The sequence below is a fragment of the Carassius carassius genome, chromosome 4 (genome assembly GCF_963082965.1).
Source record: "Carassius carassius chromosome 4, fCarCar2.1, whole genome shotgun sequence".
Taxonomy (NCBI): domain Eukaryota; kingdom Metazoa; phylum Chordata; class Actinopteri; order Cypriniformes; family Cyprinidae; genus Carassius; species Carassius carassius.
In genome coordinates, this window is record NC_081758.1 from 6047689 (window position 1) to 6070315 (window position 22627).

Below are 22627 nucleotides of genomic sequence, written 5' to 3' on the forward strand. Positions count from 1 at the left end.
ATCAGTGAAAGTTTTAACCTTTGTAATTGATATGTGTGAGTTCCTCAATTGTCCTCAGTTTGAAAAGATGGATCTCAAAATCATACAGTCAAATATCCTGGAGATCCTGGAAAACCAAAGAACGTGGAGTACGTTTCTGAAGAACAACAGGCAGTTGAACTGTTCAGGACAAAAGGACTCATGAACAACTATCACTAAACAAAAAATAGAATTGATCATTCAGGAATTGAAACAAGGGTATGTAAACTTTTGAATAGGGTAATTTTGATAAATTCAGTTATTTTATCTTGTGGAGTATATATAAACATCCATTATGTGAAATTGTTTATTCAAGACTACTAAATAAATAACATGCAATTTTCATGATCCCTCTTATTTTGTGAAAATTATTAACATTTTGCATATTCTTCAAGGGATATGTAAACTTTGTGGTTTTGTAAATATTGGTTTTGTGATTTTTGTTCCATTTTGTTATGTTCATGTACACCCCATACTTCTCCACTGGCATTTAGATAAATTCTTGTATATGTGCCACTTAAATACCATCAACAAAACTGTTTCCCAGAGTGGGAAACGTCCAGAAAAATATTTAGATACACAGTAAAAAAAGAAAGAAAAAAAGTAGTTTAGTCACCTAATATAAAGTGTGAACCACGTTATTTTAACTAAAACAATTATTTTGTGCAGATAAATCCATGTAAATGTGTCCAAAGACCTCTTCTTTTTTACCTCTCAGAAAACAAGAATTCATGTCTTCAATTTCATTATCAAGTAAATACATCTTAAGACTTTCTCCTCCGATTTAAGACCGTTATGGCCTTAATTTGTAAAAGGCCAAATAAAAACAGTTAGAAATGATGAAAATCAGAAATTATGAAAAAAAAAACTGAAATCTATAAAATCAACCCCTCAGACATTCTACAGTTGAAGACGTTCCCAAGAATGATTTCTAAGAAATTAGGCCGTTATGAAAGCAGCTCCAGGCGCTCCCTGACACAGAATGCTCCTTATTTGTCAGGGTTTACATGTACAGGGTTTACATCAGGTGTGTAACATCCAGAGCTTCCAAACATGATTGATTTTTGGAAAAAGTACCATCTCTCCAAACATCTGCGTATGTTTCGCCCAACTGTTTACACTAGGAGTGTGGAAAGAATATGAGCAGAAGCATCCAGAGACACCGGACACAATCAGCACAAACATGACAAGAGAGAAACACTGCAGGAACACAGCATTTATTCCAGTGACGACAAACACTAGCTGTAAAGGTCAACGGACTCAAATACAGAATATGCTTTATATAAACCCACAGAGACTCAGGCTGTCCTTGTAATAAGATGACTCACAATGCCATATTCATAATATTACATTTTTATTCATAATAATAATCAATAGAATACACATGAAATATGTTCTGATTACAGAAAAACATTCTTAAAAACTTCAAGTTATAGAAAATAATTTTTATTATTATAAAAAAAAAAAAGAGGCTGGTCTGGACTTCAATAATGTAAGTGACATTTATAGATGGAAGCATTCATGTATTTATGACATGACAAACAGCAGCAGCTAGAACGATATCAGTGAACAATCATGAGTTTGAACATAATGAAGAACCATTTGGCATACGATCACAGACAGAGAGCTTTCTTCCTTTGGTCCAGTGGCAGTAATGTGAACGTAAAATGCTCATGAAACACCTCAAATAAATCAACACACTATTACCACAGGTTCATTACTCACATGAATTTCTGATCTACAGCGATACTGAATATCTGACTGCATCGTAAAAAAACCTTTGCTTTCTCTTTTCATAATACCTCCGTCTAGTACTTGTACTAATCCGAACAATGTATGAAACTTTGTATTGAGTACTTCCCGTGTTCCTGAATCGCTTGCTGTATTCCTCTCTTTGGATAAAAGCATCTGCTAAATGAATAAATGTAAATATTTTAAGAAGTTTCAATACACTGATACCAGTGGAGCTTATTGATATTTTTTCAAGGTATGGTATGACAACAAAGGTTGACAATACAAGAACATATCAGACAGAAATTAGAGATCATAAATGAGATTCATTGGTTCATTACAGAAAATAAGTTTCATTACTGTGTCTGCTCTCAAATGGGATGAACACTAGAGAAAGAGTGGTTGTTTAAGGCACAAACTCTATAAATCATAGAAGTCCAGATGTGCTCCTGAGGTGTATTTGTCCTCCAGCAGGACCTTGATGAGTTTGTTGATGGACTGGTCACAGGTGAGCAGCTGACCCTGAGCGTGCATGACACTGAACGAGTTCCTCAGAGCATCGTCTGCAGAGCTGCTCCTCGCCTGCAGCTGCATGTCTGTGTCCAGAGGCCCTGCGGGACGCCACAGTCAACACGTCACAGGATGAGCACAAGAAAGATACTCAAGTAAGAAAGAAAGAGTTGAAATATTCAACATCAATGGCATGAGTTTGAATCATAACTGAACAGTGCCACCTCTGCGTAGCAAACCCATGATGCATGTAAGAATGTAATCAAACAGTTCATCAAAGCCAAAGTCACATTTCACAATCATTTTCTGGCACAGTGCATGCATCTGTGCTCTGGAGAACAAAATGGCCAGAAAATCTAAAAATATGGTATCCTATTTTAAAGAGTATAACGTTTTTAAAGATTTAAGAGTAGGGATGCACGATACTGGATTTTTGCAGATATTCTTCAACTTATTTGGCCGATACTGCTACTGATATATTTCCTTTTTTTTTGGAAACAACAAGTCTCTCCTGTGCAAAGATTTTAGCAAAATATTTTTAATTTTGGTTAGTTTTTCTTACAAGAACTTATTTGTTAAAATAACATTGTTTTTTGAAAGTACATTGACGCTTTGAAAATAACTGTAAATAAACTATATCAATCGCCCCGAAAGATGCAGTTAACCCTAACATTTTATTTTAAGGTTTAAAATTTGTCGATGGTCTAAAGCAAAATAGTTTAGAGATTTAAAAATAAAACATATTACACAATAGTGAATAAATCAGTATATATAAAAAAAAATTAATTCACAAGCGTCATGTTTGTGATTTTTTGTTCATGTAAGCTATAAAACTTTAGACCTTTAAAATCAAAAAATGCTCCTTATTTTATAACATCAATTACTGTTTTGTTTTTTTTTTAATCAGAAACAGTCTAAATGTTATTTGTGAAAGTGACGTGGTGAAGTGCATTCAAAACACACACACACACACACACACACACTGTGACACACACCAGGAGCAGTGTGCAGCCATTTTTTGCTGTGGTGCCTGGGGAGCAGTTGGGTGTTCTGTGCCTTGCTCAAGGGCATCTCACTCGTGGGATTGAAGGGTGGAGAGAGCGCTGTACATTGACTCCCCACACCTACAACACTGGCCTCTACAAGACTCGAACCCACAACTAGGGCTGTCGCGATAACCGCAATATCGTAATACCGCCCTATTGACAAGCAAACCGCAGAGGAAAGATAGCAACCGCAGAGTTTTTTTTGTTTTTTCAATTTGTGACTGTGCAGCCAATGTTAAATAAATTAATGATACAATATGGTTACGACTGTCATTTTCTCGCGAGCCGTTGTAGCTTTATGGTGCTTCGTTTGTTTTGAATAGGCCGGCAGAAACTATGGGAGGCGCTCAATCTCGTCCCAAAACCTAATGTCGCCAGTTTGGGAACATTTCGGCTTTCAACCCAATGAAAAGGGTGAACCAGCGAATATAGATGAGCCGATATGCAAAATGTGCTGCAAAAAGGTTCCTGTGACGCGGCAATACATCTAATTTGAGGTCATCGGGACCTTCTAAAACGCTTGACGTGAAAAACACTTAACGTGGTTTAATGTACTAATACAGTGATATTAACAGACCAAACTCACTAAACATCATATTAATAAAGTATACGATCTACAAAAAATCAGATGATCCCTGAATATGAATTCAACGCGTTTAATAACACATTAAGCCTTTTCCTTACAGCGTTTAGATCTTCCCTCAAAAAGTCTGAGACATAAACTCAGAGTCACAAAAAAGAGACTCCAACAGTCTTGCTTGTTTTTTAAAACAAGCGTCCATACAGTCAGTGACTTCTCCCTGTCTGGTCATCATCTCATACCTGGTGCATAGTTCAGGACTCTGAGATCCGGTTCTTCCTCCGCCAGCACCCGGAACATCATGTCCCGGGCCGCTTTCCCGCTGCAGTACAGAACCCAGGACGGGAAGGGCTGGAGTGCACACAGCGAGCTGATGTTGACAATGACGCGCGTCAGGTCAGTGCGCTGTGGGAGCGTGCGCAGAACTCCCGCGGTCAGACAGAGCGCAGAGCTCACATTCAGCGACAGGTACGAGTTCACCTCATCCACATCCGTGAAATCATGACAGTACCGCGACACATCCCCAAGAGAAGCTGTGTTCACAGGACACAAGACTATGGAATTACATTTAGTTCAATAATAATGAACGTAACTTTATAAAACTGAATGTAACTTTTTCAGAAACTATCAAACATATGCCATTACAAAAGAATAAAAACACAATGAAAATGAAAAAAATTAGCACAGTTGCACAAATGTAACAGGCTCTTCAAATATGCTTCATTTTTGTTAATGTTTTTCAAAGATTCGTTTTCGCTGATCGTGGATTCTGAATGCATTGCCACAGATTTCGCTTTTGCTTCGCAGTTTTTTGTTTGGCGTTTTGACAACAACCTCTCATGGGGGCGGGGTTAACAGTGATCATCTCTGATTGGATAGTGAGCTTTTGATGGACATGTGCTCTCTGACTGGGAAGTACAGACGTCACTCAGTGGCGCACGCCGCGCATATTGAAAGCTCTCGCGGTGATTAAATCTGGTCTCGACTCAACCCCAAAAATTATTTTTCACAGACAAAGTGAAAGACATTTATTTTAAGTTGAACACTTATTTTGGTCCTGTCACTGCACTCAGAAACTTTGGGATGACATTGGTGTGTTTGTCAAGTGTAAGATTTTGCCAGGCTTCTCAGTACATATGAAAAAAAACATAATATTTGGGTATTATTATTTTTTTTTTATATTAGTATTATTTTTTTCCTAAACAAATTTCTCATTCACAAATGGAAATTCTCCAACTGTAAACCTGTCTTCTCTGTTTTTCTAAAAGAAATGGAAAACCATTTTAATGTAATCTCAGTGTCTACTAGTAAGAAAGCTATAAGGACTGTTAGAATTTGCTCCGCCTTTGATCATGTGCAATTTTGTTTAGATTTTGGCCCTCTTTCCTTTAGTTCCATTTTATTCTTTATTGTTTTTTTTTGTGGTTGATATTATGTGATGTATGTTTATACTTGTGCGTTTTTGTTCTCTGCATTAATAAAAAAAAAGAAAAAGAAAAAAAAGCTCTCGCGGTGATTTGTATGCACTACGTCATGCCTTGTATTACTAAATATGTAAATAATATTTGACCTTCGATCATCTCAGTCTGTAAAGATGAGCTCTCACGAGGAGATACGGAGCGGTGTCATCTTCCTCCTCCGCTTGTCCTTCAAGGCAGCTTGAAATAAGCTTGTGTTATTGAAGTAACCAATAACATCAATACAAGTTTTTAATGTTACAGTGTGCAACAGTTGTTGCGAGTAATTATTGTCATTCAGTAACACAGGCCAAACTGCCTTGAAGGACAAGAGCTCATCAAATATTATTTACATATTTAGTAATACAAATCACAGTGAGAGCTTTCAAATATGTGCGCCACTCTCTGCCGCCACTGACTGACGTCTGTACTTCCCGCTCAGAGAGCAGCTGTCCATCAAAAGCTCACTATCCAATCAGAGTAGATCACCGTTAACCCCGCCCCCACGAGAGGTTTGTGTCAAAACTCCAAACGAAAAACTGCGAAGCAAAAGCAAAGTCTGTGGCAATGCATTCAGAATCCACGATCAGCGAAAACGAATCTTTGAAAAAAATTAACAAAAATGAAGCATATTTGAAGAGCCTGTTACATTTGTGCAAACGTGTTAATTTTTTTCATTTTCATTGTGTTTTTCTTCTTTTGTAATGGCATATTTTTGATAGTTTCTGAAAAAGTTACGTTCAGTTTTATAAAGTTTCGTTCATTTTTATTGAAGCAAATGTAATTCCATACAAGACACACTCAACTCATATCACAGCGCAATTAAGTGACAGTTCACCCAAAAATGAACGTTTGCTGTTAATTTACTAATGTAGATGACTTTTTTTCTTCAGTAGAACAGTAAATAATTTTTTTAGCTGAAGTTGTGGTCCTGGTGATTCATAAAATGTTCACATTCAAACCAACAAACTCTCGAGTTTTGCCACTGTTTTACCTTCATAATTTCGGTTCATAAGACCTAAATATATCGTCAGGAGCTAATGTATTAATTTTGTGTTAACGTTACCTGCTATGCTTTTATTGGCTCTCGAAGTTACAGTAGCCATTGACCAGACTTTTATGAATTACCAAGGTGCACGATTTCAGACAAAAAAAAAAAGAATTTTTAAGCAACTGTTGTACATCGGATGCAAATGTGTAGTTCAAGGGAGCGGAAAACTAATGTAGAAAATTAAGTTTGTGAGAATACTCGCACCTGCATTATTGAAGAGTAGCAGATGATGGATGTCCGGATGGATGTCTCTGATCTCGTCGATTACTCTATCTACACCCGCCTGACACCCTAAATCAGCTGCGACGCAGCGGACCGTGAGCCCGGACTCACCGCGGGACAGATCCGCTCTCAGCTCCTGCAGTCTGTCATCGGATCGGGCCGCGAGGATCAGAGCCGAGCCCGCCGCCAGACAAGGCGCGATGGACAGAGCCAGAGCCCGGCCGAAGCCCTTAGACGCTCCGGTGATGATGACCAGCGCTTTACCGAAACCCGAAACAGCGCTCATCTCTCTTGTGAACGAGTCGGACACGCGCGCGCTTCTTCTTCTTGTGTGATTTGCGGTAGCTTAGACGCTTCAAAGACGTATTACTGCCCCCCTCAGTTCATCTGAAGAACTCCATCTCATAGATTAAATCCTCAAATAAAGACCAGTATGGAGTAAAAAACGTATAAAAACCTTTGTTGTTTGATATTCTTTATTTTCAAGAATCGATTTTAAAGATAAAGACGAGACTCTGGATTCCAACAGATCAGATCATGCGGTTTGTTGCTGCCTGAAGAATTTCACACTAAATTACATGCTTCACGGTTTCTAATTCTCCACACAAACATCTGCTGTCTGGATGTTTACCAACCCTTGCCAGCCCATAATACACTGCACAATGCTCCAGTTTTAAGCAAGTATAGGTCTCTGCAGGAAAGTAATGGGAGTTACCAGATCAGGGTGTTTTTACACCATGATACCTGATTGGTTGACGTCATAGTGACGTTAGGTTTAGGGGTGGGGTTGGGTAAGGGGGATCATTTAGATTGCATGATTTAGAAACACCCAGCAGTTTGAAAACACCCACAAGGTGATAAACGGTCACTTTTGCTCTGCAGAGACCTAAGTCTCATTTTAAGGTGCATCCCAAATCGCGATTCGTGACGCCTCCGGAAGATTTCAGATTAAAACAAACCAACTTTTTACGTTAATATTCTACAGTTTATTTGTATTAAACGAAGGTGACAGTTCTGAGTGCATGACTGTGCAAAGTAGGCTGTCTCAAACTTGAAAACACTTTTTTTTTGCATTATTATTATTTTTTATTTATTTTACCTGAAAGAATGTATATTGATGGTGTACTATTGTGAACTAAATGTACACCATCAAACCATATCCACTTTATAAATCCACCTTAATCAGTTTTATAATAAAAATCAATGCGGGCACTCATCTTATTACAAAATAAAAGCTCACCGATTTTACACCACAAATTAAAAAATAAATATATTTAATTGAGTTGTTGATTTTTATTACACTAATTAATAATTCAGTATCAAATGCTGATTAATTAATGATTTTAAATAAGTCAAGTCACCTTGAACAGTATTTGTATAGCACTCTATACAAAACGATTGTCTCAAATCAGCTTTACAGTGTCAAACAGGAAAGAAAATTGTCAAGAAAACAATAACAAAGAATATTTTTTCCCAGATTAAGTCAATTCATTAATGATTCAAACGAAGACAGTTGAGCTTTTATTATGAAATCGGGTCGCGCGCTCTGCCATTTTGCATGAATCCGGTGTAAAGCATGGCGTCGGTGGAGATGAGGCTCCCAGCGGTCCACAAACCCGTTTCACCGGCAGCATCACAGTCCAACCGCGACGACAAACATCTGGTGGTTCCTGGCGATGTCATCACATCTGACACGGGCTTCATGAGGTAAAAACCTGTCCTTACATGAGCGAAAACAGTCTGTGCTGATGAGAGTTACAATCTGACTCACGTGCACACGTCTGTAAATATTAGCTTATATTAAAGGCCTGAGTTAAGACGGTAATAATAGGTAATGCCAGTTTTGTTTCTGTAAAATAATTGACTATTCATGTAGAATGAGATCGTTTTTGTATTAGAAGCATCAGTCATGTGTCGAGAATGTGTGTGTGAAACTCCTCCTCTTCCTCAGGGGCCATGGCACATACATGGATGAAGACAGACTCACGGCTTCAGTGGCTGGAGAAGTGGAACGAGTCAACAAACTCATCTGTGTGAGACCACTGAAGACCAGGTACTCACTCACTCACTCACTCACACACACACACACACACACACACTTGAAGACCAGGTACACACTTATGGTCTATTCGCACGGGACTAGTATTACCTGAGGTAATTTCTCCGGACCTTTTTACAGAAGGTAAAAGTCGCCGTAATCTTTACTGACATTGTCCGTAATGATTACTGACATGGAGCATTCGGACGGGACTAAAATCACAGAGAAGCTCTGATAAAAATTGCTTTACCCCACGTCCCTATGTTAAACTAATCCCGTCCGAATAGGGCTTTACACTGCATTTACACTGTGCTGCATCACATGCTCTCAAACTCTCACTCACACTCTCTCTCTCTCTCACACACACACACACACACACTCACCGTGTTTCTCTTACTCCGCAGGTATAACGGTGAGGTTGGCGATGTGGTCATTGGCAGAATCACAGAGGTGTGTATTGGTCAGTGTTCTGAGAGAGATCTGTCTCTGGTAGTCGAGGCTCTCTGATGATGATGATGATGATGTGTCTCTGATGGTCCAGGTGCAGCAGAAGCGATGGAAAGTCGAGACTAATTCTCGTCTGGATTCAGTGCTGCTGCTGTCCTCCGTCAATCTGCCCGGAGGAGAGCTGGTGAGGATATTACACAGCCAGAACATGTGTTCTTCCCAAGATCATAGATCAAACACTGACTAGACCTCAAACACAGTCATGCCTTTGGCCAGGCATATACTAGTAGTTACAGCAGGAGTCTGAGATGAAGTGCCCATAGAACCAACATCTAAGTGTTCGTAGGAGTCCAAGAGAATGAGATGTTGTTGTCTGTGTCTCAGAGAAGGCGATCAGCGCAGGACGAGCTGGCCATGAGAGACTATCTTCAGGAAGGAGATCTCATCAGTGTATCCTCACATCAGTCAGGAAATCATCCTCTGCTTGCTTCTTTCACGGTCCTGCTCTGATTGATCCTCATTCATTTCCAATCAGTTACTGTTATTGTGAACTGAAAAAATGAAAATCTCACACATCATTTCAGTAATTGAAATAAATCTGACATTCGATGTAAAGATGACAAACTTAAAAAACTTAAAGAAAAATGAGAAACATTGCCTTGGCAACAACCTCAAATAAAATACGTAGTTTAGTAGTTGAAGTTAAACTAAAATTACTGCAAATTATAAAGCTAAATATACATTTTATAAACAAAAACTAATTAAAATGACAAGCATATTAAAAATGGCAAAAACTGAAATAAAAAACGAATCTGAATAGAAATATAAAAAAATGGACAAAAGCACACTACAAAAAAATAGTAAAACGTCAATCAAAATCAAAATCTTCAGAATAGAAGAATTCTTAAATGTGATAAAAGCACATAAAACATGGAGTAGAATGAAAGTGAAAATTGACAATATAAAAACAAAAGCTAATGTTGATATAGTATATAAATAATCCTGAAGTAACTATACTGTTTTCCCAAAGCAATACGATTTGTTTTATAGTCCATCATCAAAATGTGATTCTTGTGCCATCTCTCAAATATCTTCATCTAAAGATTTGTTTCATTATTCAATTCTCATCATGCATTAAATGTCTTGCCTGATTGAGGAAGTGCAGTTGTTTGTGATTCTTACTGTCTTGATTTTCGCTTAGATCAGATTTATTATTATTGTAATTATGTTCCTTAACCCCTTTCAAAGGCAGAGGTTCAGTCAATCTTCTCAGATGGCGCTCTCTCTCTGCACACACGCAGTTTGAAGTACGGCAAGGTGAGGATGACGCCCATCACTGTATTAACCGGAGCGTTGTGAGAGGAGTGTGAATGATGCTGTGTTTGTTCTGTCAGCTGGGTCAGGGTGTGCTGGTGCTCGTGTCACCGTCGATAGTGAAGAGACAGAAGACTCATTTCCACAACCTGCCGTGCGGCGCCTCTATAATCCTGGGCAACAACGGCTATGTGTGGCTGTATCCCACGCCGGGACACCAGGACGAGGAGGCCGGAGGATATTACACCAGCATGGAGGTCAGCCTTCTGCTGCTGCTCACCAAACCACACTAACAATACAGAGAGCAGTCCCTAAACACATGGTTTCTCTCGCTCAGCCCGTGTCTTTGGCCGATCGGGAGGTGATTTCCAGGCTCAGGAACTGTTTGTTGGCTCTTGCGGCTCATAAGGTTTTGCTGTACGACACAAGCGTGCTTTACTGCTACGAAGCATCTCTTACACACCAGGTATAATTGATAGGATTTCTCATCACGTAATGTATCATCGAGCTCTACATGCATGTCCATGAAGCGTGAAGCTTTGCGTCTCGCTTTGTTTCCTTGCAGATTAAAGATATCCTGAAGCCAGAGATCATGGAGGAGATCATTCTGGAAACAAGGCAGCGCCTCGTGGAGCACGAAGGATAAACAGCTGACTGTCATTTGATGTTTCATATAAACCCTTGTATAGTTTATTATGTTGGAATAAAGGAGTTTGTCAGAAAACAAGTGGCTTTTATTGGTTCGTGCGAACAGAAACCAATCATGCACAGTATCTGAAACCCAACAGTAATGCCAAAGGTAGAATAGCTCAAACCAGAGCATGGAGGTACGAACGCTAAGGTCATGGGTTCAATCCCCAGGGAAACTAATAAATGGTAAAAGTGTACCTTGATTGCAATGTAAGTCACTTTGGATAAAAGTGTGTTAAATTAAAAGTTCACCCACAAAATTTTGAATCTACTGAAAATGTACTGATTTGCAGAAATGTAGCATTCCATCATTTGCCCAACAATGGATCCTCTGCAGTGAATGGGTGCCGTCAGAATAAGAGTCCAAACGCAGATTAAAAACATCACAGTAACCCACACCACTTCAGTCCATCAATTAACGTCTTGTGAAGTCAAATGCTTCTATCTGAAATATGAGTCCATAATTAGGCTTCCTCCAGTGAAAAAGTCATCTGGTCTGAATCAGCAGAGAAATATGCAAAGATCAAGCACCGTTTACAACACAAAACAGTTCTCAACAAATTAAAGAAAGGTGGATTTTAATTTGAGAAGTGATGGACTTTATCACTGGAGTAAGCTTTATTTTCAGAAAGTGTCTTTTTTCGGGAGAACTGTTCCTTTAACACAATTTTCATCTTATAGCACTTCTTATCATTGTTAGAAACAGTAATGGAAGATTGTGTATGTGCAGTTATACTAGTGATGAATTTGCACGTGTAATTTCTCAATTCAGACACTTTGCTTGTCGAATTAGTGTAGTGTTGATATTTGAGAGTCTCTGTGGTTTATTCGTGTGCTGCAGTATCAGGCCGCTAGAGGGCGGTAATAGTCACAATCACATTACAAACACATTTGCAACTTATTTATGAAGTAGATATCATAATCAAGTTAAAAAAAAAAATCCACTCCTTTTAGTGGTTAGCACACAGTTTAAAACTGCAAACTAAATTCGTTTCTTAATTGAAGACAAAAGTGTAAAAACTTTTGAGTAAAAAATTATGATCATATATCTGATATTATTGATGAGCTTTTAGTAAATTAATATAATTGTTTTTAAAGATCTACAAATACAGCCTGGGGGAATTGGGGTAATAATAATAAACTTATTTGCAGCTTTATTATTTTTCCATCTAAAAGTAGTTTTTGTTAAAAAGAACTGAAGCGATTTTTTTTTCAATTGCAAAAATATAGATTTAAATTTGTTTAATCCATATATCAAGAAAGATGGAATTCAATACCTGCTTATTATATTAGAGAGTGTACAACATTTAGTATTTTTAGAGAGACAACTTAAAGTATGGCTTAAGGAAAATCAAATATGCGATCACTGACCAGATTGTTTATTTCTGGAGTGTGATGTAATAATATATTTATTGTATTGTTTGTAATGGAGTATTGAAATTTTTTAACAACATCCTGCCCAGGGATAAATAAATAATGCTAAACAAATCAAAATAAACAAAGGAAAGAGAAATAAAAATATTACTAAATAAATAAAATGTGCATGGGGCAAGTAGACATATAAAAATAACAAATAAAAGTACAATCGGATATTAAACAATATCAAGGAATGGGATTTTTTTTTCTTTTCCTAATTGAATACTTGAGTAAAAAAACAAAAAACAAAAAACAATTGTCATCATTGTCAAATCATATATCAATACAACAACAATCCAGGGTCCTTCAGTCTTTCAGTCCAGATGAAGCCAAAGCCATTGTTCTTAAAAGTCTAGGAACTGAAGCGATTATTATTATTATTAATAAAATTATAATACAATTTATTATTGTTATTTATTTATTTTATTAAAGGGAGAAACAAGTACCGAACAAATCATAGCATAAAATAATATAGTCTTAGTTGTAACGGGATCCAACAATTCTATCACAATATTTTAAACATAATGACGTTTTGTTTTTTAACAATTCCATAGAAGACACAAAACGATCGAATTCAGCTATAAACAACATAAACAATGTGGATGGATTTAAACATCTTTCCTTATGTATATAAAATTTTGCCAGCAATGTAAATAAATTAACAACATATTTACGAATTTTGTTAGCTTTGTTTTCATAATACACAATAATATAATTTAATGTAGAATCTTTACTAAATTAAAAATAAAATTTGCCTATTCCCTCCAAAAGTTTTGAATAATTTTACATTCAAAGAAAAAATGAGTCACCAGCTCTCTCTCACTTTTATAAAAGTAACATAAAGCATTAATATCAGAGTATCTTGAAATTATTTTTAAAAGGTACTTATTTAGTTTTATTACTGATACAATATTTAAAGGTATAGCAGTATTTCAATTAATATTATCAATAACAGAGTTTCAAATAAAATCATCTAAGAGATATTTCATTTTGTCTTTGAAAAATAGTTAAAATATGTTTATTATTGCATATTTTATCAGTCAGCTCAGCATCATTTAATGTTTTAGATTATTCATTAGTATAGAGCTATTATAGACTTTTAACAAGCTGAAGGCTAAGAGGAATAGCTTTAGTTTAATAACAGAATGAAAGCCCTTAAATTCGACAGGACAACTGTGGGTTAGAATAAATGGTTCATAAGTTAAAACATTCTCATAATTATCAATCATGTTCATAAGGGGATTAATAATAATAATAAATTCTTGATTCTGAAGCGATTGTTGGCGGAAGAACGAGGTGTGTGACGTCACGAGCGCAGCTCGCGTGCGTGAATATGGCGGTTCCTGCAACGACGAACGACTCCAAGAAAAGTGCTGGAAGTTATGAAACATGACAAGAATCGGCATTAAAAGACTGCGGAAGAGTCCAGCGGTTGTTCGGTGAGGAAACGAGCCCGACAGGAGATACGTAAGGACGAAGCGGAGAGAGTTTACGGTCGCCTGTGGAACGCGCGAGGAGAGAGAGACACGCGGAAGTGACGAGAGACTTTAGCAACTACAACTCAAACAAACTCCAACTAAACACTACAAATCAAAGTTACCTGAACCGATGGTTAAATCGTGATAAATATGTGCGGAAGCGCGTTTGAGTGTTTCTGTTAGGGTTCAGACCGTTATATGACTCTTATTTCGTATCTATTATTACTTGTGTTTCATTAACTCCATCTGAAAGCGTTTAATTCTGAGTTATTTACGTCAGTGACGACGATTTACTCGTTTACAGATGAAGCAGATGTGTAAGAATAACTACTGACTGATACTGAATGACACTACAGACTCGTCTACCAATCACTACCAAAGATACACACATCGTTTTAGCATTTGTTTAGCATTTATTGGACTGTAACGCATCAGGACATGGGAATTAATTATTGACATGTCTGATGTGTCAGTGGTTTGTGATGGGAGCCGTTCATATTGATGTGACGTCACCATGATTGACAGCTCAACACGACTGTGCACAGAGTTGATGTTTTCAGTGTATTTGCGCTGGAGATTTCAGTGAGGGGGACTGGAGCATCCTCATGCATTGATTCTGACCCCAGAAACGGGTGCACCGTCCTCGTCACTTTCTGTTGTGTGAGAATGACATTACTTTTAATCCCTCAGTGCATTGAAACACACTGCTCTTTTACATCTGCTTGTATGCAGTTTGAGCTTTTAAAGCAGTGATCTGTTCTGAAATCAGTTATCCAGCAGTCGATGCATGACTCGCACAGAGGAGCAGACTGGACTGTCCCCGTCTTGCTGTATTCAGTAACGTCCTGCTCATCTCTAGCTGCTGGAGTGTGATCCTCATCCGCTGTGTGTCCCTTATGGGGCAGCAGCCAGGGAAGTTGGTCGGGGACCAGAGGAGGCCGAGTCTGCCGGCGCTGCCCTTCATCAAGGGAGCAGGGAAGAGAGAGACCTCACGACAGGGAGCGCAGCCCTTCAATGTGTTCACCGTCCACGGTGAGTCCAGCTTCACACACTTGAGATGTAATAACCTCTGCTGTTCACCTATATACATACCAGGTCATGTGACTGCATGTCTACAGGTGTGTCATTCATAAAGTTCATCCATCCACAGGCTTCTGTCCTTCAGTGTGCGGACTGACAAGGGCAGCAACTGATAAACCAACAAATATTTTGCCTGTTTGAGATCAGCAGAGTCACAGCTTCGCTTGTTCGCTGTTTTCTGATTTTTTTTTAGTCTGAATATTGTAAAAAAAATATAGCAATATTGTTATATTTAATGCAAACTCGCATAAATAAAATTAGGGCTGCACAATATTGGGAAAAAACTGACATTGCAAATTTTTTATATTTATATACTGTTCTAAAAAAAATTACAAGATGACTTGAATAGCTATATTATGAAAGAATTAATAATTTTAGAGTTAGTGGAATGATTTTGGTGGGAAGTACATCTGCAAAGAAAATAAAAGTAATTTTCTAAATAAGCTGAAAAGTAGCCTAATTTTTTCTCCGATTTATGTATGGGTGTATTTATTTTGGAGTATTTGGGCTGAACGATTTGGGAACAACTTGAAGAATAATGTTGTTCATTAATGGATTCTTTCCGTAACCATTGAAATGAGTTTTCATAGGTCACATTCACAAAGTTTTTGACCAATTTAATGACTGTGCCATTATAATTTTTGTGGTTTAATATTATATAATTTATAAATAAATAAATACATACAGTCGTGGCCAAAAGTTTTGAGAATTACATAAATATTAGTTTTCAAAAAGTTTGCTGCTAAACTGCTTTTAGATCTTTGTTTCAGTTGTTTCTGTGATGTACTGAAATATAATTACAAGCACTTCATACGTTTCAAAGGCTTTTATCGACAATTACATGACATTTATGCAAAGAGTCAGTATTTGCAGTGTTGGCCCTTCTTTTTCAGGACCTCTGCAATTCGACTGGGCATGCTCTCAATCAACTTCTGGCCAAATCCTGACTGATAGCAACCCATTCTTTCATAATCACTTCTTGGAGTTTGTCAGAATTAGTGGGTTTTTGTTTGTCCACCCGCCTCTTGAGGATTGACCACAAGTTCTCAATGGGATTAAGATCTGGGGAGTTTCCAGGCCATGGACCCAAAATTTCAACATTCTGGTCCCCGAGCCACTTAGTTATCACTTTTGCCTTATGGCACGGTGCTCCATCGTGCTGGAAAATGCATTGTTCTTCACCAAACTGTTGTTGGATTGTTGGAAGAAGTTGCTGTTGGAGGGTGTTTTGGTACCATTCTTTATTCATGGCTGTGTTTTTGGGCAGAATTGTGAGTGAGCCCACTCCCTTGGATGAGAAGCAACCCCACACATGAATGATGTCTGTCAGGATGCTTTACTGTTGGCATGACACAGGACTGATGGTAGCGCTCACCTTTTCTTCTCCGGACAAGCCTTTTTCCAGATGCCCCAAACAATCGGAAAGGGGCTTCATTGGAGAATATGACTTTGCCCCAGTCCTCAGCAGTCCATTCACTATGCTTTCTGCAGAAGATCAATCTGTCCCTGATGTTTTTTTTGGAGAGAAGTGGCTTCTTTGCTGCCCTTCTTGACACCAGGCCATCTTCCAAAAGTCTTGGCCTCACTGTGCGTGCAGATGCGCTCACACCTGCCTGCTGCCATTCCTGAGCAAGCTCTGCACTGGTGGTACTCCGATCCCGCAGCTGAATCCTCTTTAGGAGACGATCCTGGCGCTTGCTGGACTTTCTTGGACGCCCTAAAACCTTCTTTACAAGAATTGAACCTCTTTCCTTGAAGTTCTTGATGATCCTATAAATTGTTGATTTAGGTGCAATCTTAGTAGCCACAATATCCTTGCCTGTGAAGCCATTTTTATGCAACGCAATGATGGCTGCACGCGTTTCTTTGCAGGTCACCATGGTTAACAATGGAAGAACAATGATTTCAAGCATCACCCTCCTTTTAACATGTCAAGTCTGCCATTCTGACCCAATCAGCCTGACATAATGATCTCCAGCCTTGTGCTCGTCAACATTCTCACCTGAGTTAACAAGATGATTACTGAAATGATCTCAGCAGGTCCTTTAATGACAGCAATGAAATGCAGTGGAAAGGTTTTTTTGGGATTAAGTTAATTTTCATGGCAAAGAAGGACTATGCAATTCATCTGATCACTCTTCATAACATTCTGGAGTATATGCAAATTGCTTTTATAAAAACTTAAGCAGCAACTTTTCCAATTTCCAATAAACTTTTGGCCACGACTGTACAGTGTAAATTTTGAAAAATTGGGTAATAAAAACTAGTGTAATTTCCAAATGTTTAAACAATGACCATCATGCTTTTATTTTAAAGGGGGTTGGTGGCAAATAACAACATGTTGCCAGTTTCAGCGTGAGGCTTGCCTCTGTGTTCACTTGCACGCATACAGCTCATGATATAAACATCTCTGAATGGATTGATTTGCAGTAAATAAACCAAGACACTGAAACATGGTAATGAAGCATATATTTATTAAATCTAAATCACAGTCAGTGTTATCGCTTTTATTTTGAAATATCATGCATCTCTAAATAAAATTAATAATTCCTTTCACACAAATCTTTTGAACTGTAATGTATCTGTGCTGTTAGAGCAGCGTGATATTGGTCACCCTACTTTCTAATTATTGGTATTGACCTTTGAACCAGGCTCTCAGATTGTGTTGTAGTGGTTCAGGCTATAGCTAATGGCTTGCTGGCTCAGTCCCTGGTAGGCTTCATTAGTCGCTCTGTAAGGTCGTGTGCTGAATGACTCTTATGTACTGATGAGTGCAGACAGATGGATGAAACTGTGGCAGTGCTGCAGTGTTTTCTGCTGTGATTAAAGACGGATGTGTTCAGACAGTGCAGACATGTAGCGACCTGTCAGCGACGTGCTGCTGATGTAATCTGGTCATAGGAGCGAGTGCTCTGGGTCGTGTGTTTTTACAGTTATTCTCACAGTCCTTCAGAAGTGAGGTTCTGCTGTATTAATGGACTGATTCGAGCTGATAGTGTAGCTGCGGTTTGTATCATCCAGTGCTTGTATGGTGTAAGAATAGCTGATGTTGGTGACGATCAGATGTCATGTGCTTTTACGGGTCTCCTCTAATTGTGTTTGTCATTCTGTGGCTGATAGTATTGGTTATTCTATCACAACATGCTTGATTTCTTCATGCTGTCCGTGCATGGCTGTGTTTGTCGGCCAGTTCAGTTCAACTTCACATTCTCTGTTTTGTTCAAATGTTTATTTTTAATGAAAAACAGAACAATTCTAAAACAAACTAAGACCAATTTATTATATATATTAGCTTTTGCTTTACTTTTTGACACCAAATCATCTACAATACTAATTAAATTGAATGACTACAATACAAATTTATTTGAATCTATCCAAAATCGATAGTCAGCAAAGTCCATTTTTAAAGTGTTCTGAAGGTTCCAAAGCAAAGTCACATAGCAACATTGCATCTTTTGCTCCACCTATTTTCTTAATAATATATACTACATTAATTAAATAATTACAATATAGCTTTTTTATTTTCATTTTTGTTCTAATAAAATAAAATAGCTATATTGAGCCTTTTGAAGCTGCACTGATACCGTAATTTTGAACTTCAACCGTTTGGTAGCCGTTGAAGTCCACTATTAGGAGAAAAATCCTGGAAGGTTTTCATCATAAACTTATTTTAATTTCTTTTTGACTGAAGAAAGAAAAACGTAAACATCTTGGATGACATGGAGTGAGTAAATTACGATGCAATTTCAATTTTTCCCTTCTCTTTGGAGTATTTCCCCAGGTGAAAAAGAAGTATACTTCCATAATGTACTATTTTTGCGCAGTACTTTTGTACTTAATATACTTAAAATTATACTTTAGAACTTCTTAAGGTAAACTTAAGATCATCTAAGTGTACTCAACTGTGCTATTTTGAGACACCATGAATATGAACTAAAATGTGCTTTTAACTAGGACTGGACGATATAACCAAAATTTATATCACAATATATTTCTTATTGTTGGTCAATACGATATATATATCCAATATTGATATGAACACTATTAAAAAAGCCTCATAAAAACTGCCAAGAATGCCCACAACAGATGTCTGTGCATATAAAATTATGAAAAATGAATTTGACAAGTGTATGGCACCTCATATATAAACATAGAATATTTTATAAAAAAAACACCCAGCCCAAATAACTTAATGTTCACCTTTTATTTGCATTTAGCCTTCATGCAAACAAGAAATGTGAAATCATAGTCAAATAATCGTCTCAAAGACTCTTTTGAGAATATTAACCCTTAGGGTACTAAGCCCTTTTTGGTCCGTTTTCTCTATTTTTACATTTCGGCTTATAAACCATATGTAATGATGATGGACCACCATGTATTTGGTATCGATGGATTCAGAAGACCCTAAGCTACCATAAGCATGCATGCAATATGTTTATAAAGGAAGTATGAGTGAAAAATTGTACAATAAACTAGAGAATTTCAAAAACGAAAATAAGATTTTTGTCATTTATTACTGAAAATCCTACCTCACACAACAAAAGTGAAAAGTTTTTGACCCAAAAATATATTTTTCAAACCCTTTGCTTGACAGAAATGGGTTAATGTTCAATCAAATGTGTAAAGAACAATTCAATAATTAACTTTATTTACAAACAGTCCTAGGCGTTTTTTTTTATTTTTGGGACTAAGCCCTTTTTGGTCTGTTTTCTCTATTTTTACATTTCGGCTTATAAACCATATGTAATGATGATGGACCACCATGTATTTGGTATCGATGGATTCAGAAGACCCTAAGCTACCATAAGCATGCATGCAATGTGTTTATAAAGGAAGTATGAGTGAAAAATTGTACAATAAACTAGAGAATTTCAAAAACGAAAATTAGATTTTTTTTGTCATTTATTACTGAAAAACACACAATATAGAACAGTTTTTGAAAAAAAAATTTTTTTTCAAACTCTTTGCTTGACAGAAATGTGTTATTGTTTAATCAAATGTGTAAAGAACAATTAAATAATTAACTTTTTTTACAAACAGTCCTAGGCATGCCAGTGAGCAAAGCAAGGCCAGGAGGTCTTGTTGTACACTTTGCTTGCCTTGCAGTGCTCACAGTACTTTCTGACATCTGCAGGCTTGTGTGCAGGGTTTGCTGGGTCCAAGGGACAATGGGTAGGGGTGTGCGGCGAGTTGTCCTGTCTGCATCCTGCATCAGAGCAAATACACAATCAAACTGGAAGCTTTTTTTGTGTCAAAATTCAATGTAGAAAAAATAACTCCTATAAACTCATGTAACCCTATGAAACTCCACTGTACACTAAAAACACATTTCACCTCTCTTGACCTGAGCAGTTTACTTAGTTGAGTAAGTCAGTCTATTGAAACAAATTGCACACCACTCTTGAACTGAGTTTACAGGGAAAGAGTAGTATGGTACACTAAAACAAATATTTCATGCCTCAATCGCTATCTGACTAAAAATCCAAAACATATACATACTCAAGATGTATGATATAATAAATTATAATGATAAAGAGGTTATTTGAAGTTACATACCAGTCCTCAAATGGATCTTCCCCATCCTGGTAAAATACTTCGTCATCTGTGTAAAAGCAGTCTGCTCCAGATTTCCCCTCGTCACTTTCCAGTAATTGTTCCAGAGCTTGTTCTGCCCTAAATCTTTTACTGCTTGCAATTTTGATAAAACAATTCTGTAATAATGCTATATCTCTCTCGAATTTATCTCTTTGTGCTCGCTAATACTCCGATCGTTCTCTGTAACACTCCGATCGCTTTCTGCTTTCTCCACCTCATGCTGATTCTCCGATCGGTTATTGATTACACCTGGCTGGAGGTCGTTTTACTATAGTCCAGCCCAGCTTTTACAAGGCTACAGCAGAGCTACAGAGTCCTCTGAATGGCTAGAATAAATCATGGTAACCTTCCTCTGATTGGGTTAGAAAAATATTCCTCCCAGCGGTTTTTACATTGGTTGTTGCGTGTTGAATCTGCCTAACATAATAGTTTTCATTGGCCTGTTTACGCAGTGGTATTGCGCAATAAGGGAAGCGTGTTTAATATACAAACTGGATACCGCTGTTTTCAGTGGAATCTGAGGAAGACGGCAAAAAAAACCGCATCTCTCTAGCATTAATAGTTTTTGAGATAACTACACATTTGTAAAAGTATGCCATTTTGGGCGGTACCGCCCAATCCGTCCCCAGAGGGTTAATATATTTAACTTCAAGCTGTAGGCTAACATACACTAATATTCTGATTTTCTGCTCAAAAATAATTTATTATTATGTTGAAAACAGCTAGTAGAAATTTTTCAGGTTTCTTTTTGATGAAAAGAAAGTTCAGAAGAACAGCATTTATCTGAAATATAAATATTTTGTAACTTTATAAATGTCTTAATCATTACTTTTGATCAATTTAAAGCATCTTTGCTAAACAAAAGTGTTCATTTATATGATTTCTTTACTAAAAGAAAAAATAAACAAATGTTCTTAACTCCTTTTAAATATTGATAATCAGCAAAATGGCATGTTAAAATGTGTTCTGGATCATTTGAAACTGAACACTGGAGTAATGATACTGAAAATTCAGCTTTGATCACAGGAATAAGAAATTACATTGTAAAATGTATTCATATTGAAAGCAGTCATTTTAAATAATAAAAAATATTTTAATTTTTTTTTACAGTTTTTGCTGTACTTTGGATCAAATAAACACAGGCTTGGTGAGCAGAGGATAATTCTTAAAATAAAAAAACTTAAAAATTTTAATGTTTAAAAACTTTTGACTGGTAATGTAGGCTGATTATTCTTATAGATTGAAACAAATATGCTTTAGCCAGTATAAAGAGTATGAAAAGTGCTGTGAGTTGCTGCAGAAAAAAAGACAGGCTTATTATTGAAAATGCAAAGTGAATGTCTGCCAGCAGGTGGCGTTTTGAGAGCGGTAGAACTAGCGGTTTCACCAATAATGGCTGTAATCAAGTCAGCTCCGCTCATGAACGCTTCTTTATCAAGTAAAATGAAATATAAATGCCATTGAAACTTTTCTGAAGACAGTTGGTTCCATTCAGAGATACATTCATATAAAACAACGTTGACATGTTTTGATTTTGAATCGTGCAGTGCTGATGTTTATTCAACATTAACATCAAGTCAAACACCACAAATAAATCAATGCATTGGAAACACTGGTAATGTATATCGACATATCGGAAATGTTTAAAAATCATATCACCGTTATTGAAAAAAATTATAATATCGCGATACATATTGATATTTAATTGTTGTCAAGACCTATTTTTTTACATACTATCTATGTCTACATAACCATATGTTTTAAAAATTTATTTAGCTACCACTTGTAGTACACTTGAGTGTACTAGTGTATGAAAGATGGGTTCAAGTATACTACAAATTGTGACTTAATAAATTTTTAAAACACAAAGATAGTATGTTAAAAGCACATTTTAGATCATTTTCATGGTGTCTCAAAATAGCACTGTTGAGTACGCTTAGATGATCTTAAGTTT

The 22627-nt window shown here is 37.0% G+C and overlaps 3 protein-coding genes across 3 annotated transcripts in view; 2 read left to right on the plus strand and 1 right to left on the minus strand.

The window, feature by feature from the left end:
- Positions 1–1353: 1353 nt before the first annotated feature.
- spra (sepiapterin reductase a) lies at positions 1354–7028 on the minus strand. The gene is made up of 3 exons (XM_059545624.1): positions 6598–7028; positions 4128–4418; positions 1354–2360 (listed from the first exon to the last, which is right to left on the minus strand). The coding sequence occupies exons 1-3, from the start codon at positions 6899–6901 to the stop codon at positions 2170–2172; spliced, it is 786 nt and encodes a 261-aa protein (XP_059401607.1). The 5' UTR covers positions 6902–7028; the 3' UTR covers positions 1354–2169.
- A 1130-nt stretch (positions 7029–8158) lies between these two features.
- Positions 8159–11141, plus strand: exosc2 (exosome component 2). Its single transcript, XM_059540853.1, has 9 exons — positions 8159–8322; positions 8567–8668; positions 9058–9103; positions 9195–9284; positions 9485–9550; positions 10349–10417; positions 10495–10671; positions 10752–10880; positions 10980–11141. Exons 1-9 carry the CDS (start codon positions 8192–8194, stop codon positions 11058–11060), a joined length of 891 nt encoding a protein of 296 aa, XP_059396836.1. The 5' UTR covers positions 8159–8191; the 3' UTR covers positions 11061–11141.
- A 2650-nt stretch (positions 11142–13791) lies between these two features.
- The window catches only part of abl1 (c-abl oncogene 1, non-receptor tyrosine kinase), a 61004-nt gene continuing 52168 nt past the window's right edge, over positions 13792–22627 (plus strand). The window contains exon 1 of the mRNA XM_059545637.1: positions 13792–15030. Coding sequence (XP_059401620.1) covers positions 14895–15030 — 136 coding nt within the window. The 5' untranslated portion in view covers positions 13792–14894. The remainder of the gene's footprint in view (positions 15031–22627) is intronic.